The sequence below is a fragment of the Solanum verrucosum genome, unplaced genomic scaffold (genome assembly GCF_900185275.1).
Source record: "Solanum verrucosum unplaced genomic scaffold, falcon-dt-bn FXZP01000261.1, whole genome shotgun sequence".
In the NCBI taxonomy this organism is placed as follows: domain Eukaryota; kingdom Viridiplantae; phylum Streptophyta; class Magnoliopsida; order Solanales; family Solanaceae; genus Solanum; species Solanum verrucosum.
The window spans coordinates 2,056,614-2,072,339 of record NW_026019969.1 but is presented as its reverse complement, the minus strand read 5'-3'; the positions used below and the strand labels follow the sequence as shown (position 1 = coordinate 2,072,339).

The following is a 15,726-nucleotide window of genomic DNA, read 5'->3' as shown; positions in this document are numbered from 1 at the left end:
GATTCCGATCTATGTATTACTCAAAGACTAGTCAATATATTTCTAGAAAATTGATGATTAAATGAAATACTTCTTATAATCTTCTTTGAGTCCTCCCCCCTTAGAGAGGAATATTTGAAATTTTCCTTATCTAAAACCCTAAATAAAATTAGAGAATTTACTAAACAACTACATAAACAAATATTTTTAAAGATATAAATAAATATAAAATCAATAAAAGAAATCTAAAATCGCAAAATGATACTACCTGAATCAATGGGATTGTTATGAACATTTTTTGAGACATTTTTCAAATTTCTGGGGAAAAAATCGAAAGTTATTGATGAAAGAGAAATTAAAAATTAAAGAACATACAATTAGACGAGAAATAAATTGAGATATATTAGAAATTAATTTAACATGCACATTATTTACTAAATATTGACATTTTTAATAATTATTTTTAAATGTAGATGTTTTTAATAATTATATTTTCATTTTGAGATGAATAAAATTAAAAATATAAAAATTTAAAACTTACAAGGATCGACTTATATCATTTATGAATATGTAAAGTGTGTTGTTTTATGTCACTTGCTTCAATTTGTTTAAAAGAAACTAAAACAATAACAAAAAGTACTTCAATTTACTTACAGACTTGATGACTTTGATTTTTGAAATTGATGAGTTAACCATTGTTATCAGAAAATGATAGATTTCAAACTTAATAATCAGCATTCTTCATTCATTAGAAAATATCAAATATCTCTTAGCTAATTCACAATTTGTTTTAGAGTCTGCTATCATGACATTAGATAGCTATGATTTTTGTTCGTGATATTACTGTATGGACTCCTCTCATTGAGATTACCATTCTTTAAGCTGAAAGAAACTGTTGCGAAGTGGTTTATTTATATAAATAAATGAAATACATGTTGATAAATGCACTATTTGATTTGAACCACCGCGCAGGACATAATAGACACTGAAGGAGTGGAACTTCAAAAGCAAGTGTGCAAATGAAAAGTAGAAAATAGAGATAAAGGAAGTAGAAATTTAGCCAAGGGTTCAAGAAGCACCAAAATGGAAAATTTGGAGCTTCCTACGATTCGGCAAATGTTTAATCTGCGAAGGTATTGTTTATAGTGTTAGAGAGGTCTCGTTCAAGAGTTTTTACCCTCTCCGCTGGGTACCTTCGCTTTCATCTACTTCTTTTAAATAAAAAATCAAATGTCAGAAATCAGATCGGATTATGAAGCAGTCCGAACCAGAATGATTCAGGCTCGGAGATCTGGATTCAGAAATCGATATCCGAAAGCAAACTTGGCCGAATGCGCATTGTGTTATGGCGCTTCGTCCATAGGACCTTCGATGAATATCAAAACTCAGCAATCAAATTACTCCACATCAAAACAGAAATCGAAGGATTTTTTTTACTGAAAATATGAATAGATGTTTAATCGAACTAAACAAAAGATAAGATCTGCTCAGGGAATACGAACCATAGAAGATAGAACCTCATCTTGCGGAGATGAAAAACATCACCGCAATCCGATAATTTCTTCGTTTCTCTTCATAGCAGCAGCAAGATATTCAAGTAAGTACAAACAAAAATACCTATAGCTATTGAGAATACAGGGTATAGCTATTGAAAATACAGGCGGCCACTGCTAATGCTGCCGGTTAAGGCAAAGGCCCCGCCGCCGACTTAACCCTAGGGTTTTGACGCTTCCACGATGATGAATATTGCTGTGGTTACCTCGCGCTTTATATAAAGCCGTGCTGCGTTGCCACTAACCCTGTAAATGTGAAGAATATTCAATTTGACCCATGAGGTTTTCTTAATTCTTAATGGGAAGGCCTCTTTTAACTTCTCAAGTTTACAAGAGCCCTTTGCTTGTTTGTTTGAAATTATCAACAAATGACTACAAATAAAAATTATAAATTGCAATAAAAGAAGTGTTAGAATGATAGAAATGTTCATCTTTAGCACAAGTTATATCACAATGTACTATCAAGTTGACTAAAATATCTACCTTGTATGAGCATAGTTACGAAAATTATATATCCATGTCAAGGTTAGATGCATATTTTAATTGTTATTTCGTTTATTTTAACTAATGTGATATAATTTAATTAGATATGAAATTAAAATATATGGGAAAATTTTGCCATGTTTCAAAATTACTAAAAATAAATAGATTTTTAAATAGAAGATTACACTTTTATGATTTTTTGTTAAATAAGTGAGATCCAACGTATGGATGAAATATTGATAGTGTAATGTCTCATATAGATTGGAATAAAATAATACTAGTAGTTTTTAATGTTGTATACATATTGACATGGACGGACCCATCCCGACCCTTTCTTTGAAAAACTATATTATATATATATATATATGATTATTGACACCTCTCGACACAAACCTTAGATTTAGTTTAGTGATTAAGGTGTTGTAAAAATTCTTTGAGATCATGTGTTCTAGTCCTACTAGCCTCATAGTCCTAACTATTTGGATACAATGATTTTGTGATCAAGCTTAAAATAAAAATGATGTTGTTATTGACAAGTAAAGAACTATAAAAATGATATTATTATTGACAAGTAAAGTTAGCTCTGGTGGCCACCTTCAAACCTAACTAATAGATTAAAAGTTCAAGTCACACTGAATAATAAGTAAATTAATTCGTTTGATAAGCTAGGGAAAAAAAAGGATAATTCAAACTTATATTACATATTTATATTTTATAGTTTCTTTACAACATAATATGTTGATACTTGATAACTTTATTAGAGTGTTTGAGTAATTAAATTTTGCTTTTGTTCAAAATTAACAAGATTGGATATTTTTCATTTTGCTATGTACGGCTTACACTTTTAAAATTTTCAGTACAACCATATTTTTTATAATAGGAAAAAGTAAGCCTATATTATGTAGTATGTATAACACACTTTTTAAAAACGTTGACATTGTTAGTGATGGAGGAGGAGCATTGACAATGTTAGTGATGGAGAAGGAAATGCTAGTGACCGGAGAAGAATGGAAGGGGTAGCGAATGAGTGGGGGTGATGAGTTGACATATCATATTATGTACATCTTATTAAAATATCATTGACATATGAAATTTAATTAGTAAAAAAATAACCTTAGACAATTTTTTCTATAAAAAATGTAGCAAAACAAAAACATATGAATGAAAAATATTAATAAGACAATTTATTTGGCAAGCTGAACTATTACCTAATATAAGCATTCAAATCCCTAATTTATAATATTCCCTTTTCATCACCCAATTAAATAAAAAAGAAAAAGAAGGGAATAAAAACCTATGAAAAAAGAAACTGCGGTTTGCATCCGACCCGTAATTAATTAATTAAAAGCACGCATGAAAATGAAATAAAAAAACTTGAGTGTGATTTCTTATTTTCCAGATCTACCCTATAAACTCTCAATAAATGTAAATTGGACCACATTTGATCTTCCATTAAAATTAGTAACAGAAAGATCTTCGCCAACCCCTAAATCCTATCATTCAGATTATTGCCCGAGCTTATTCGAACACAAATTTGTGCATTTAGGTTGAAAGATGTGGAGTTCAATCGAGAATTTGAAGGAGAATCTCAATAGGATCGCTCTTGAAATTCACGACGAGGACGATGAAGATGAAGAAGAGCTTTCGATTTACAATTCAGATGATCGTTCCGATACTAATTCAGCATCTAATTGGAGAATTTCTAGGAATTTCACTCGTTCAAAGACACCGACATATCATTCACCAATTGCCAATGGTTTCGATTCTGCTAATAGTCCGGAGGTATTTTTGAGAATCTATAATTACTTAGTATTAGAATGAAACTGACCTAATTAGAAAGAAATTGATAAAAAAAACATATAGTCATATAGCCGATCCCAACTAATTAGGATTAAGGTGTAGTTGATTGAGTGTCCGGTCGATGCTTATTGTTATGCTGTCTTTGCTGATTATGTAAAATGCTTCACTTCAGTTAGATAAAGGGGAAAAGGGATCCACTTTCTTGTTGGTGTTTGTCTGATAACCCAGATATTTGTTGTTTCCAACTTGTAAACTCGGTGGATAATGGCGCCGCCCTCTACCCTTCTCCACTGTAATACTAGGCTTGGTCAATGTAGGATTCAAACTTGTGGAGAGCATCTACTACACTTTCCACTCTGTATTATCTGGAAAGGGTTTAGTTATTTACATTTCGTTTGCATGGTGGTTATATATTATTCATAATGTATTCTATTGTATTGTGTTATATGTGTTATCTGTTATTACATAATCTTCACTCATCAATAATTTGAGGAATAAACCTACAACAAGAGTTGAGTACAAGGTAGAACAGTAGAACTACTATTTAAGGTAGGGTGAATGATAAAATGAGGAAAAAGGTGAAGACGTGATCACACCAAATCAGTCGCTAAAAATGGACTTTTCGTCGTTACCTAATGATGCATTTAACATTACGAGACAATAAAGTTTAAGTAACAATCAAAACAAACATTGTATTTGAACTAATAGCACAATACAATACAATAGGTAACAACCACCCAAACAAATTATAGATTTTTTTTTATAACCACGGTGTCCGTCCAGCTTGAGCGCACCTCCGTTTCGTTTGGATTTGAACTGTGACCTCACGCCTCACGGTTCTCTACCCACTTCATTGATCACTAGGCTACATCTTTGTGACTTATTTACAGATTGTGTAATGCTGATAATTTTGAGTCTGATTATATTGGCCGAGACTGTCCATGTGAGCTTCACAAAACATAGCTAGTACGCGAGTTAGGATGGAGGTTGAGAGCTGTAGTAGGTTGACAACCTAATGTAAATATAGTCCAACTGTAATTTTATAAGGATGTCTCTACCTAGGCATGTGCTACCTGAATAATGTGAAATGGCCATAGATGATTAATACAGCTAAGTTAGTTTTTTTTTTTTTGTTAAAATAGTTTAAAAAAGAATTCATACAGTTAAACGTATAACTAATTTGGGATTGAGGTGTAGTTGATTGGTCAATATTTGTGTGCTTGAAAGAGCATTGGGAGTTCCATAGATGAATGTATTGTGCTAAAGTTAGGCTCTCAATACACTTCTATGTTATGCTGATGATTTTCATGTTAGTTAATATGAAAGAAGAGATACATAATATGTTGGTTGGAATGGATTCATTGGCAACGGTAATGTCTTGGAGGTTGAAAAAGGCTCCACATATTAAGATTTTCTTATCATGTAATTGTAAGGCCTGTTTTGTTTATGTTATTAGGTTGTAATTATTGGATAACTAAAAATAAATTATTGATTAGAAACAATCAATTTCATTAGAGTTTATATTAGCTTTAAAGCTGGATTGCTTTGTCACTTTAGCGATTCTAATATTGATGCGTTAGCGTGAAACAATGCATACAAAATGTTACAATGATTAAAAATAATCAATTTCATCGGTATAGTAGTCTTATATTAGCTCTAAAGCTGGATTGTTATATGTCACTTCTATAACTGGTTTAGTATAAACAATGATGAGCTAGATGAGATAATCAGAGAACTAATAGTGCTATCTTAAGTTGCAATTTAGCTTATATGTCGTAGCTGTTCTTTAAGTGCTATTTCATCGGAATTCTTCTTAGTTTTTGATAACCTTTTCTTTCAACATCGTTATTAGTTAATGCAATTGATTGACAAGACATTGTACTCTAGTTGAGAAGGGACAGGGCTGAAACAAATACAATTGTATTAAAAAAAGATTACTTTGTTTGAAATCTAATTTTGATGTGGCAGATTACCTATGGTTGTTTAAAATTCTTTTTTCCTATTTCTTAAGGTGGCACATAATTAATTTGGCATGTTTTATTTGTTTTTGTTGCAGATAGAGAAATACAAAACTGAAATTAAGAGACTTAAAGAATCTGAGTCTGAAATCAAAGCATTATCAGTTAATTATGCTGCTTTATTGAAGGAAAAAGAGGTAAACAAGTTTTTTTTTTCTTTCTTCAGCTTAACATGATATCTTATATAGTAGAAAAAACAAACGCACTTAATGGCCTAATGTCTGAACCATTCAGATTCAGACCTCCATTAAGTGCAAACAAATGAGGCCTAACTATCTCTCACATTGCCATTTCTTGGATTTCCTATTCCTCACACTGAAGGAAGACCTTGGGTAGGCTATTTCTGGTGTTCATTTGAAGAAAGAATGAAGAGCTTGTCTGGAAAAGAGAAAGCAGCAGGAAGTTACGTGGCTAACAATAGGCTCTATTTGAAGTGGATAAAGAATATAAGGATGTTTTCTAATAAATAAAATACTACAAGGATGTAGTTAAAGTTGGGGTGAGCCAATAGGGATGATCTTGTTAAAAAACACTTTGATGTTCCATAAACATGTGGTTTAAACTTTGTAATTGTGCTACTTTCTCCAAAAACAAAAAGTAGAAAAAGAAGAAGTGTCTACGTGACGTGTGTAAAAACATGATTTTCAATTGTCTAGCGACACTTGCCCCATGACTTTTGCTGCACGATTGTCATTATACTTTTACAACTTGAAAAGTTACTTCTGCAGGATCAAGTTTCAAGGTTAAATGAAGAAAATAGTTCATTGAAGCAAAGCCTACAATCGAGTTCCTCTCCGAGTGCATCTAGAAACATGCATAAGGTAGCTATTCCATAAATAAAGCTTTTTCTTTTATTGGTATTTCGTAAAAAAAGTTTTTTTTAATGATTATTTCTGCTGCTTAGTGTTTAATTTTTCAGGATACCCATACGTATGATGGATTTTAATTGATTGTTTATTTATAGTTAGTTGCTGAAAACATTCTTTATGTTACCTTTTATTCTGGAGACAACAATATTGAATGGCCTGAGATAATTGTCTTCTCAATATCCTTAGCATTCTTATCTCTTCTACCCTTGACCAAAAATATCCTCTTTATTAAAAAAGCTCACCTGATTTTACATACTAAGGTTTCTATGGAAGTAGAATGCACCATTTTTAGAATGGTGCTTAGTGCCAATTATGAGGTGTAACGGTCTATTAGATTTTTATGACACATGTAGTCTGAACCAGTTTTTTCAGATGTTGTTCGTTGACCTAGAGAAAGCATATGGCAGAGCAAAAGGTTATCTGGTGGGTATCAGAGAAGAAAGCAGTCCATGTTAAAAATATAACTGGCATAAATGATCCTTATAAAAAAAGGCATAAAGGATATTTATGAAGTAGCAATAACTAGTCTGAGAACAGTAGTAGGAAATATAAAGGAGTTCCCACAACCGTGAGTTTACATCAGGGATCAATGAACCCTTACTTGTTCACCCTAGTTATGAATGAAGGGACAACTTGTTTCACCTTCTATTACCAAAATTATAGTTGCTTGAGTAAAAAAAATTATTAAAGGGCTAGACAATAGTTACAAAATATTTTAAAGGAATTTCAAATCTTTTGCCCTATATATACACATTTTAATTAACTATGATTATTTATGTACTAGTTTATGGAGAGACATGCTAATCTATGATCTATTTAGATGTCTCTTTTCCCCTCTTCTCCTTTTAGGTCTTACTGTTGCGTGACAGAATTATTCTGCTTTCAGTTTCTGTTCAATTTCACATATATAAGCTTCAACTCACTGTATTAGGTAGTGATTGATGTTATCTGTTTTTTTAGGGGAGCAGTGATCAATCTCCAAACCGTCAAAGCAAAGCTTTAGCTAATCGTTCCTTTGGAAGCCGAACAAACAATGGGTTTTCTCCGAAACAGGATGGGCTAAGCAATGGAACCACTTTTGGCAATGAAAAGGTAAATGGGCTACATTAGTCTTTTCCCCCTTATAATGAGCTACTGTTTGGGTCGCCCTTTCATGTGGGCATTCAGAATAATGTCCATTGTCACCCCAGGGCTTTGATGTAGTGGTAAGAGTGCAACATGTGATGTGTTGGTTAGGGGCATGTCATGGGTTCAAACCCTACCGCAAACAAAAAACTTGTTAAGTGGAGAAGGGTAGAGGGTTGGGTCCAGTATCCACCGAGGTTTGAACTGTGGGCGGGCCACTAGTGGTCAGTGATTTCTTAGTTATAAAAAAGTGTCCACTGTAAACAATTAAAAAGAATAATGTTCACTGTTATAATAGGAAGAGCTCATTGCTCTGCACAACAGCCTAATAGTATAGATATTCTCTATTATATTGGGACAAAACGTGCCTCATAGTATAGATATTCTCTAAAAGAGATATTTACCTACTTTATGTTTGTTGGCTATTAGTAGCCAAAATTTATGATCTGCTTTTACACTAACATTCACGTCCACACGAGGGTTAAATATGCATCCTATTTGTTCCACTTAACATCAAGTAGTGAATATTGCTAATTCATATCTTATAAGCTTAGCAAATTACACTAGGTTTATTTGATTGGGGATGAAGAGAGCAATTTACAAGATTCAATATCCTTTTCTTGTCCCTACCTTATGCACTAGTGCTATATAAAAGAGGTTTTGGAAATATAATGAGTAATGACACTTGACCTCTATTTTTTCCTAGTTATTTTTTTGCCCCTGGTTACCAGATTCTATCTTCGATTAACAAGCTTCACAGAAATTTGTTACTGCTTCTAGGAGATCGCAGACTTGTTGGAAGAGAAAAATAAATCTCTGTCAGCCATGCAGGCATCTCATGAGCTGCAAATAAAACAATTAGAAATGAAGCTTGATAAAGAACACGCAGAGCTGGCAAATATGCAAATTAGGTTACAAGGTATTTAACTTCTTGTGAATATCGCTGTTATAATTTTCTAGCAGTTCAAATGATTATGCAGTCTGAAACCACTTCCATTCTTAGAGGAGCAGAATTTGAGCTCGACATTCCAACAAGAACTGAACTCTTTAAAAGCAGACAAGGATAAAGTGAGTGCCATCTTTTGCTTTTTATGTATTGATGCATATGTGTCCTTACATCGCATGGTCATAATTTGATAGAATGTTATATTCCAGTCTTCAACTTGTGAAGTTCCCCTCTTTCATTAAGTTTTATAATTTACTGTTTCTTTCGCCTATAGCTGAATACTTTTGTTTGTAAATAGTGCATAATTGATTCCATTTGTAAATCGATTTTTTTGGAGAATTCTATTTATTCTGGTGTGGATCACAGGCTTTTCATTTTTATTTCCATTTGATCCGATCTTGTTGGAGCATATCAGGTCTCTTCACTAGCATTTTGAGATGATCCTACATCTCCATCTTGTAATCAGTCTATCAAAGACAATTAGAATTAGTCACCTTGACAATGTACTTGTTTAAGTTATGTAGCTGGAGGCTATTCTCAAAGAGAAACTTATGTTTGTAGGCTGACTATGTACTTCGGCAGAATATACCAATATCTTGTCATCTTTGTATCTTCACTCGCTGCGTGAGAAAAAATTTGGTAGTTCACACTATATCTTCATGCATGACGGCATGGGCAAGGACATGTGTATCCCAGTTTTCTTGCTTTGCTTAACATTATTGCACTCTTTGCTAAGTTGTGCTGGTTTTGACTTGTCTTTTCTACACTCGTTACCGAATCCAGCTTCTGCAGTCATATTGATATAATTTCCTTTTCTCTCTCTGTACATTGCATCTCAGATGGCTGCGGAGATGACAAAAATTCGTACTGAGCTGTCTCATAAAGTATCTGAATTAAAACAGTTGCAAATGGAGCTTCATGAAAGAGATAACAAAGAATCAAATGAAGCAAGAGACGGTCTGAGAAGAGTGATAGAAACACTGCAAAAAGAAAACAGTAATCTTAAGGTTAGTATTGTGGCATTCACATATTTTGCTTCCATTTATCAGTCTCTTTTCTTTGCGCACTGGGAAATTTTAAGTGATCTTTTAGTTCCTTCATTATTAATATACAACTGGCAAATCTTGATTTTTAAACATGCCTTGACATTCTCTCTTGCAGAACGAGAAAGATAAGTTAGAAGCTTCATTGAAAGCTAATGGTGTTTCTTCAGCCGATAGAAGTAACATCAATAGTATAAATGAGGTGGGTTTGTTTTGGTAACCTTTCAGACTCACTTTCAGCTTTTTGTATAAACTGTCTTCAATACTTCACTGTCTAATTTATTTTTGTATTGTTTCTTATCTACTATTTTGTTTTAGAAGGTGCATCCTATGGAGGTATTTCCTGAGAAGGAAGAAATGAAGAGGTCTTTGCAAAATTTGGAGAATGAATTGAAGGAAGCACGCCGGGGAAGGGACAAAGCACAGCAAGAACTGAAACGTCTTAAGCAGCATTTACTTGAGAAGGTTAACAGTACATGATGAGTATACTTTTTTTGAGCTTCTAGAGGGGGATCTGGGAGGCTTTTATTGGTTGACATTTTCTCTATACAGTATTGTTAATAATAGCAGTTGCAGGAGTGTCTTTGCAGAGTTGGCATTTCTTGTTGAACTCTAGATGTATTGTTGATGTCAGACCATTTTTTTATTCTCATCCTATTTTACATCTATGATTTCGTGCTGTTATAGGATATTAATGTGGATGGAGTATGTCCTTTCATCCGTAATACTGTTTGACTCTTCTGCCCTCAATGAAATTTTTCTTTTCCTGATAAGTTTTGCCCTCATCTGGTCTAGTGACCTCCATGTTAGGTTTCATTATAGTGTATATGTTTCTTGGTTTTCTTCTCCATGTTGATGTATCTCATGTTATAATCAATTTAACTTTGTATCGATTATCTGCATTTGTGGATGATGATTTAGTCTCTCATTCTATATTCATTTTAGAGAATATACGTGGGTGACATTGGAATAAGCTTTCTGTGGCTAAAGTACAAGATAGTTATTCATGCTGCTGTTCTTTCAGGAAATGGAAGAATCAGAAAAGATGGATGAGGACAGCAAGATTATTGAAGAACTACGTCAAAATAACGAATATCAACGAGCTCAAATATTACAGTTGGAGAAAGCTCTCAAGCAAGCAATTGCAAGTCAAGAAGATGTCAAAACCCTTAATTATAATGAATTAAAGAAGTCAAAGGATTCGATCGATGAGCTAAATAAAAGATTAGCGAACTGTTTGAACACAATGGAAGCCCAAAACATTGAAGTCCTTAACCTACAAACTGCTCTTGGCCAATACTACGCTGAGATTGAAGCCAAGGTGAACTCTAATTTACACCAATTCTCTGGGGCTTTGGTATAGTAGTATCTTTCTATTATGCTGCAAAACAAACAGAAAATTCTCAAACCAATTTCTCTTTCTAATTTATGCGTTATTTTTGTATCTACAATTTGATATGTCCAGGAACGGCTTGGAGAAGAATTGGTGATGGCAAAGGAGGAATTACATAAACTTTCAGGGCTTCTGAAGGTATTATCCATTCTCAATGTGTTCATAGACGAGAGTAAATTATTATGTCTGAATACATCTATTTGAATGGAAAGATTGGTTATTCGGATCTTTCTAAACCAAGTCTTACAGTTAATTATTATGTCTGAATACATCCATTATGCTTTCATAACTTCCTATAATGTGACAGCCCTCAGGACAGCATTTGAACTGAAGATGTGCTTTATCAAACATCTGATAAATATGAATTAAAACTTAAAATGGATATCTTTTAGCTTATATATTTCATAACTTCCTATAGTTCATAGGGATACCAAGTCCAGCAGAAAATGCATAGAAGCTTTTGTAATTTGTGCATCATTAGAGCTAATTTAAGAGCATATGCTCATTTTCATGACTTCATCCAACCTTCTGGCTCATAGTTTCTATTGCTCTCTTTCTAAACCTGATTTATCCTTCCATCAGGATGCTTACAATGAGTCAGAAACATTAAAGAAGGAGAAGGAAGAGGTGTTGGTGAAACTTTCGGACATGGAAAGAAGACTTTCTGAAGGGAAGGGCCGTATAAGTAAGCTTGAGCAAGACAACGAAAAGCTACGGCGAGCTGTTGAACAGAGCATGACCAGGCTGAATAGGATGTCATTGGATTCTGATAATTATGTCGACAGGTGAGACTTTGTCAAACCATGGTAGGTTGGATATTTTTATCTCTTCTAACATTTGACTCATGATTCTAACGTCAAAATCTATCAGCTACGAAAGCTGATACACGTGTGATATCTTTGTCAACAATTTCTTTTTTCCTGTTCTAATTTTTGCGGCGGCGGTAAAGATGGAGATGAAAATAAAATAATACTCTTACTGGTATGTAGCAGGTTTGATAACGATGTGTTACACCTGTTTTAATAATCACCTTACCTACGAACATCATGCCTCTGCTTTGAGTATATTATAATAAAAGATTTTCCACTTCTATATAGTTTGGTATGCGGCAACCCTATAGTCATTAAACCTTCATTTTTGTTGCAAAACTTTAAGTAGCTAAGTCATACAGAAATAAGATCGACAAGGCAGTAGATGGAGGAAGTGCTGTCATATGCATCTATAATCTGATATACTTACTTGTTTAGTAATTTATGAAATTGCCGCTGCAATCTTATGAAGTCACATTGATTTGTCATGTGTTGGCTCATGGAACAATATTTAGATTCTAGGTTCCTCATTACTTTTTTTGGCATTCTTCCCATGAACATTCTGGTTGAACCTTAGATGCTACATCAGACTGTTTCTTTCCACAGTCAAAGAAAACAAGCTCTCTCAGTCCACTTTTTGGTCCTTTTCCTACGTCATCATCTCTCTGCTACTCGGCCAGTAGTGAATTACAGTTGTTGAAGCATTGTTTAGTAGTTACCTTACAGTGGTTTGAATATTTTAAAACACAATTGTGTGATGTGCAGGCGGATTGTGATCAAGTTACTGGTGACCTACTTCCAAAGGAATCACAGCAAAGAGGTATGAATAATCTCTTAACTAGTACTAGGCAGGGGAGGGCTTGGATGAATACTTAACCCATTGGTAGTTATTTGTGTGTTGAAAAGGTCTGACCTGGTCACAAAAGCAAAGAGTGAAGAAGACAAATCAACCGGAAAACTCATTTTCATCCTAAAGATTCCATCTATCCAGGCATATATTGATAAGGAAAAAATTAAAAATAAGCTAGCACTAAGTTGGTGCTAGTACATTAATATTGTCAGAACCCTCCTATACATAAAAGCAAAAAGAAAGGGTTCTTCTGTACCATTATCCGTATAATGAGTCGATGAAATTTACCAAGCTATTTTCATCTTTGACATCTTGAAGATCAATCAAAAAGCCAAAAGTCATAAGCATCTAACCTTAATCTTCTGTACAGAATCTGCTTTTCTTTCAAAACATCTTGCATTTCTTTCCTTCCATAATATCCAACAAACAGAAGCTGGTGTGGTTTTCCAAATCTTTCTCATAGGTTTCTATGAGAAAGATTAATGACCAGATCTGACTTGCCACAGGACAGTGAGGAATAAACTGCTGGATTTTTCTTCATCACTGTTACACATAAAGCACCTGTTGCATAATGAAAACCCTCTCCTCTGTAGTTTGTTCTGAGTCAGGCACGCCTCTTGCACAACCAACCACATAAAACAACAAACTTTTTAAGGGGCCTTGGAGTTCCACACTTGTTTCCATGGCTAGCTAATAGGATTGCTCCCCTCACTGCCAATTGTTTTATAGCACGAATTACCATAAAAGTTGCCATTCTTTTGCCTAGTCCAGAGGTACTATGAGAAACCTCAACATTTAGTGCCACTTTGTTCAAATCCTCCAAAAAGAGAGCCATTCTTGGTACCTCCCAATCAAAACAATTCCTTCTGAAACTAATAGACCAGCTACTACCATTCCAGGTGTCCGAGAAGTTCTGTGTTAGTGGTGAAGTTATGTAGGTCCTGATATTATAACTGTAGCAGTGAGTGACCTTTCCAAGACATGCCAAAATCTTGTATTTCTACCATTCCCCACCTTTATCTTTATGTTGGTTTCTAAAGACTGCCACAAACTGCAAATAGTTTCCAGAGGCCTAATCCATGGGAAGAATTAACAGGACCTGTTTTAAAGATTCCATCTAGCCTTGGTAACACTATTTTACAGTTTACTGACCCGAAACCATTTGAAGTTTTTAATTTAACGAAGAAGATATGCAACATTTATGTATATAATGGAGGACCTTGAGAGACCTAATTATGAGGAAACACATTATTGGCCCTAGTGGGAGAATTGTTGGATAATAGGAGGAAAGGGTTTCTGTTTGATGCATGTATTTAATCTCAATCTTTTTTAGGTTTTGGATCTTATGGTTCGTATGCTAGGATTCTCTGATGAAGACAAGCAGAGGATAGGCATGGCTCAGCAAGGATCTGGTAAAGGTGTCGTCCGGGGCGTCTTTGGTCTCCCTGGCCGACTAGTTGGTGGCATCTTGGGTGGAAGTTCAGTACCTTCTACTACGGCATCAGATCAGGTAAATTTCATGTAAATTCCTTTTCCACTGATCATATTGCTTTCTTTTACTTTATGACTTTACCCTGTCAAGTGGAGATAGTAACCTAGAAAAGTAACCAACAGAAATGACATTGGCCTGCTACTTTTCTTTTCTTTGGCTCTAAATTACTCATTCTTCCAATTTATGAACTTCCAGAAAATGGTGTATCTTCCATTTGTTTTAGTTCTCCATTTTGAAATAGTTGGCAGAAGTTAATTGGACCCACATGTACGTTTAAACATCCTGTCAGTGGAACTGTAAAATGAACATGTCTTAACCCTTGCTGTGGTAGAAGGCTGTAAGTCAACTTTTGATGTACTACTATTAGAATGCAATTCTTTGTTTTCCCCTGTAGTCCAGCTTAAGTTGATTGATGCATCTTGTAATCTTTCGTATCATCTCCATGCTACTTTACTTTTTCTTATTTTGATTTATTTTTCATTGAGTTCTCCGTTTATGTGCATGTGTTCTGAATATTTTACTGTTTGCTGGAGAAATGGGGAGGGGGTGCACATATTGGTTTGGTGAAATTTACAGATTTCAAAATATATCATCAAATGAGCGTTTAGTTTCTTTGGGCATGTTCTGGCTTACTATATAGGTCCGTAAATTTGACTTTTGTTGCTTTGCTTCTGGACTGTCTTGCAGTCCTTTGCAGATCTCTGGGTTGATTTTCTTCTCAAGGAGAACGAAAGAGAGAAAAGTGAGGCTGCTGAAGTTGGCAATGGAAATACAGGAGATCAAATCAAGGGTGCGGATGCAACCCCAGCAGAACATAGGTCAAATAATGCTGGCGGTTCGTTTGTTTCCCCGAGACCACAATATTCTCCTAAGCACAACCTGCCTCCTTTGGCACCAAATTCACGGCAAGTTGTCCTGCCACCTGAGCAATCTGATACCGAATTCTCAACAGTACCTCTTACCCCATTGGAAACCAATTATGATATTTCCAGACTACCTAGATACTGATAGCATTGCTGTAACTAGTAGGAGGTATATATTTTGCTCGTGTTGTATTGCAATTCTTTTGTTCAATCAATTCTTTCCGAAAATGAATACCTTACTCTATGCATTTGTTTGATGTAATCTTTATCCTATGGGTGAAGCCGCCTACACATCAAAGGAAAAAAAGAAACAAAAAAGAAAAAGATCAATGGAGCATTTGATATTCTGACCTATTATTTTCATGAACAACATATAACCCGCTTGGGTGTCTTTATCACATGTTGATTTCTTACTTATCTCGACCAGCACGATGACAATAAATGAAGAGCTCAAGATTTTACAGCTTACACCAATTATTTGATGAGCCTTACATCTTCATTTC

The 15,726-nt window shown here is 34.4% G+C and overlaps 1 protein-coding gene and 1 non-coding gene across 3 annotated transcripts; one reads left to right on the top strand and one right to left on the bottom strand.

Annotated features, from left to right (window-relative positions):
• Positions 1-1,029: 1,029 nt before the first annotated feature.
• On the bottom strand, positions 1,030-1,180 carry LOC125816951 (small nucleolar RNA snoR145). The gene has a single exon (XR_007442272.1). It is a non-coding gene; the product is annotated as a small nucleolar RNA snoR145 (small nucleolar RNA).
• A 2,210-nt stretch (positions 1,181-3,390) lies between these two features.
• LOC125815475 (golgin candidate 4) lies at positions 3,391-15,485 on the top strand. Of its 2 annotated transcripts, none has more exons than XM_049494951.1 (15): positions 3,391-3,797; positions 5,872-5,970; positions 6,562-6,654; positions 7,663-7,794; positions 8,608-8,746; positions 8,831-8,895; positions 9,613-9,780; positions 9,935-10,018; positions 10,138-10,281; positions 10,841-11,137; positions 11,282-11,347; positions 11,792-11,994; positions 12,784-12,838; positions 14,202-14,378; positions 15,048-15,485. In XM_049494951.1, exons 1-15 carry the CDS (start codon positions 3,570-3,572, stop codon positions 15,366-15,368), a joined length of 2,271 nt encoding a protein of 756 aa, XP_049350908.1. In that variant the 5' UTR covers positions 3,391-3,569; the 3' UTR covers positions 15,369-15,485. The 2 variants fall into 2 exon arrangements, with proteins under 2 accessions (XP_049350908.1, XP_049350907.1); XM_049494950.1 differs by having other exon boundaries at positions 10,135-10,281.
• The last annotated feature ends 241 nt before the right edge of the window (positions 15,486-15,726 follow it).

What these genes read in the sequence shown, in the direction of transcription:
- LOC125815475 (XM_049494950.1), top strand. Translation starts at nt 3,570, where the DNA reads ATGTGGAGTTCAATCGAGAATTTGAAGGAGAATCTCAATAGGATCGCT. An exon ending in TATGCAAATTAGGTTACAAG is followed by an intron (nt 8,747 to 8,830) that starts GTATTTAACTTC and finishes TTCCATTCTTAG; the next exon opens with AGGAGCAGAATTTGAGCTCG. An exon ending in AGCAGCATTTACTTGAGAAG is followed by an intron (nt 10,282 to 10,840) that starts GTTAACAGTACA and finishes CTGTTCTTTCAG; the next exon opens with GAAATGGAAGAATCAGAAAA.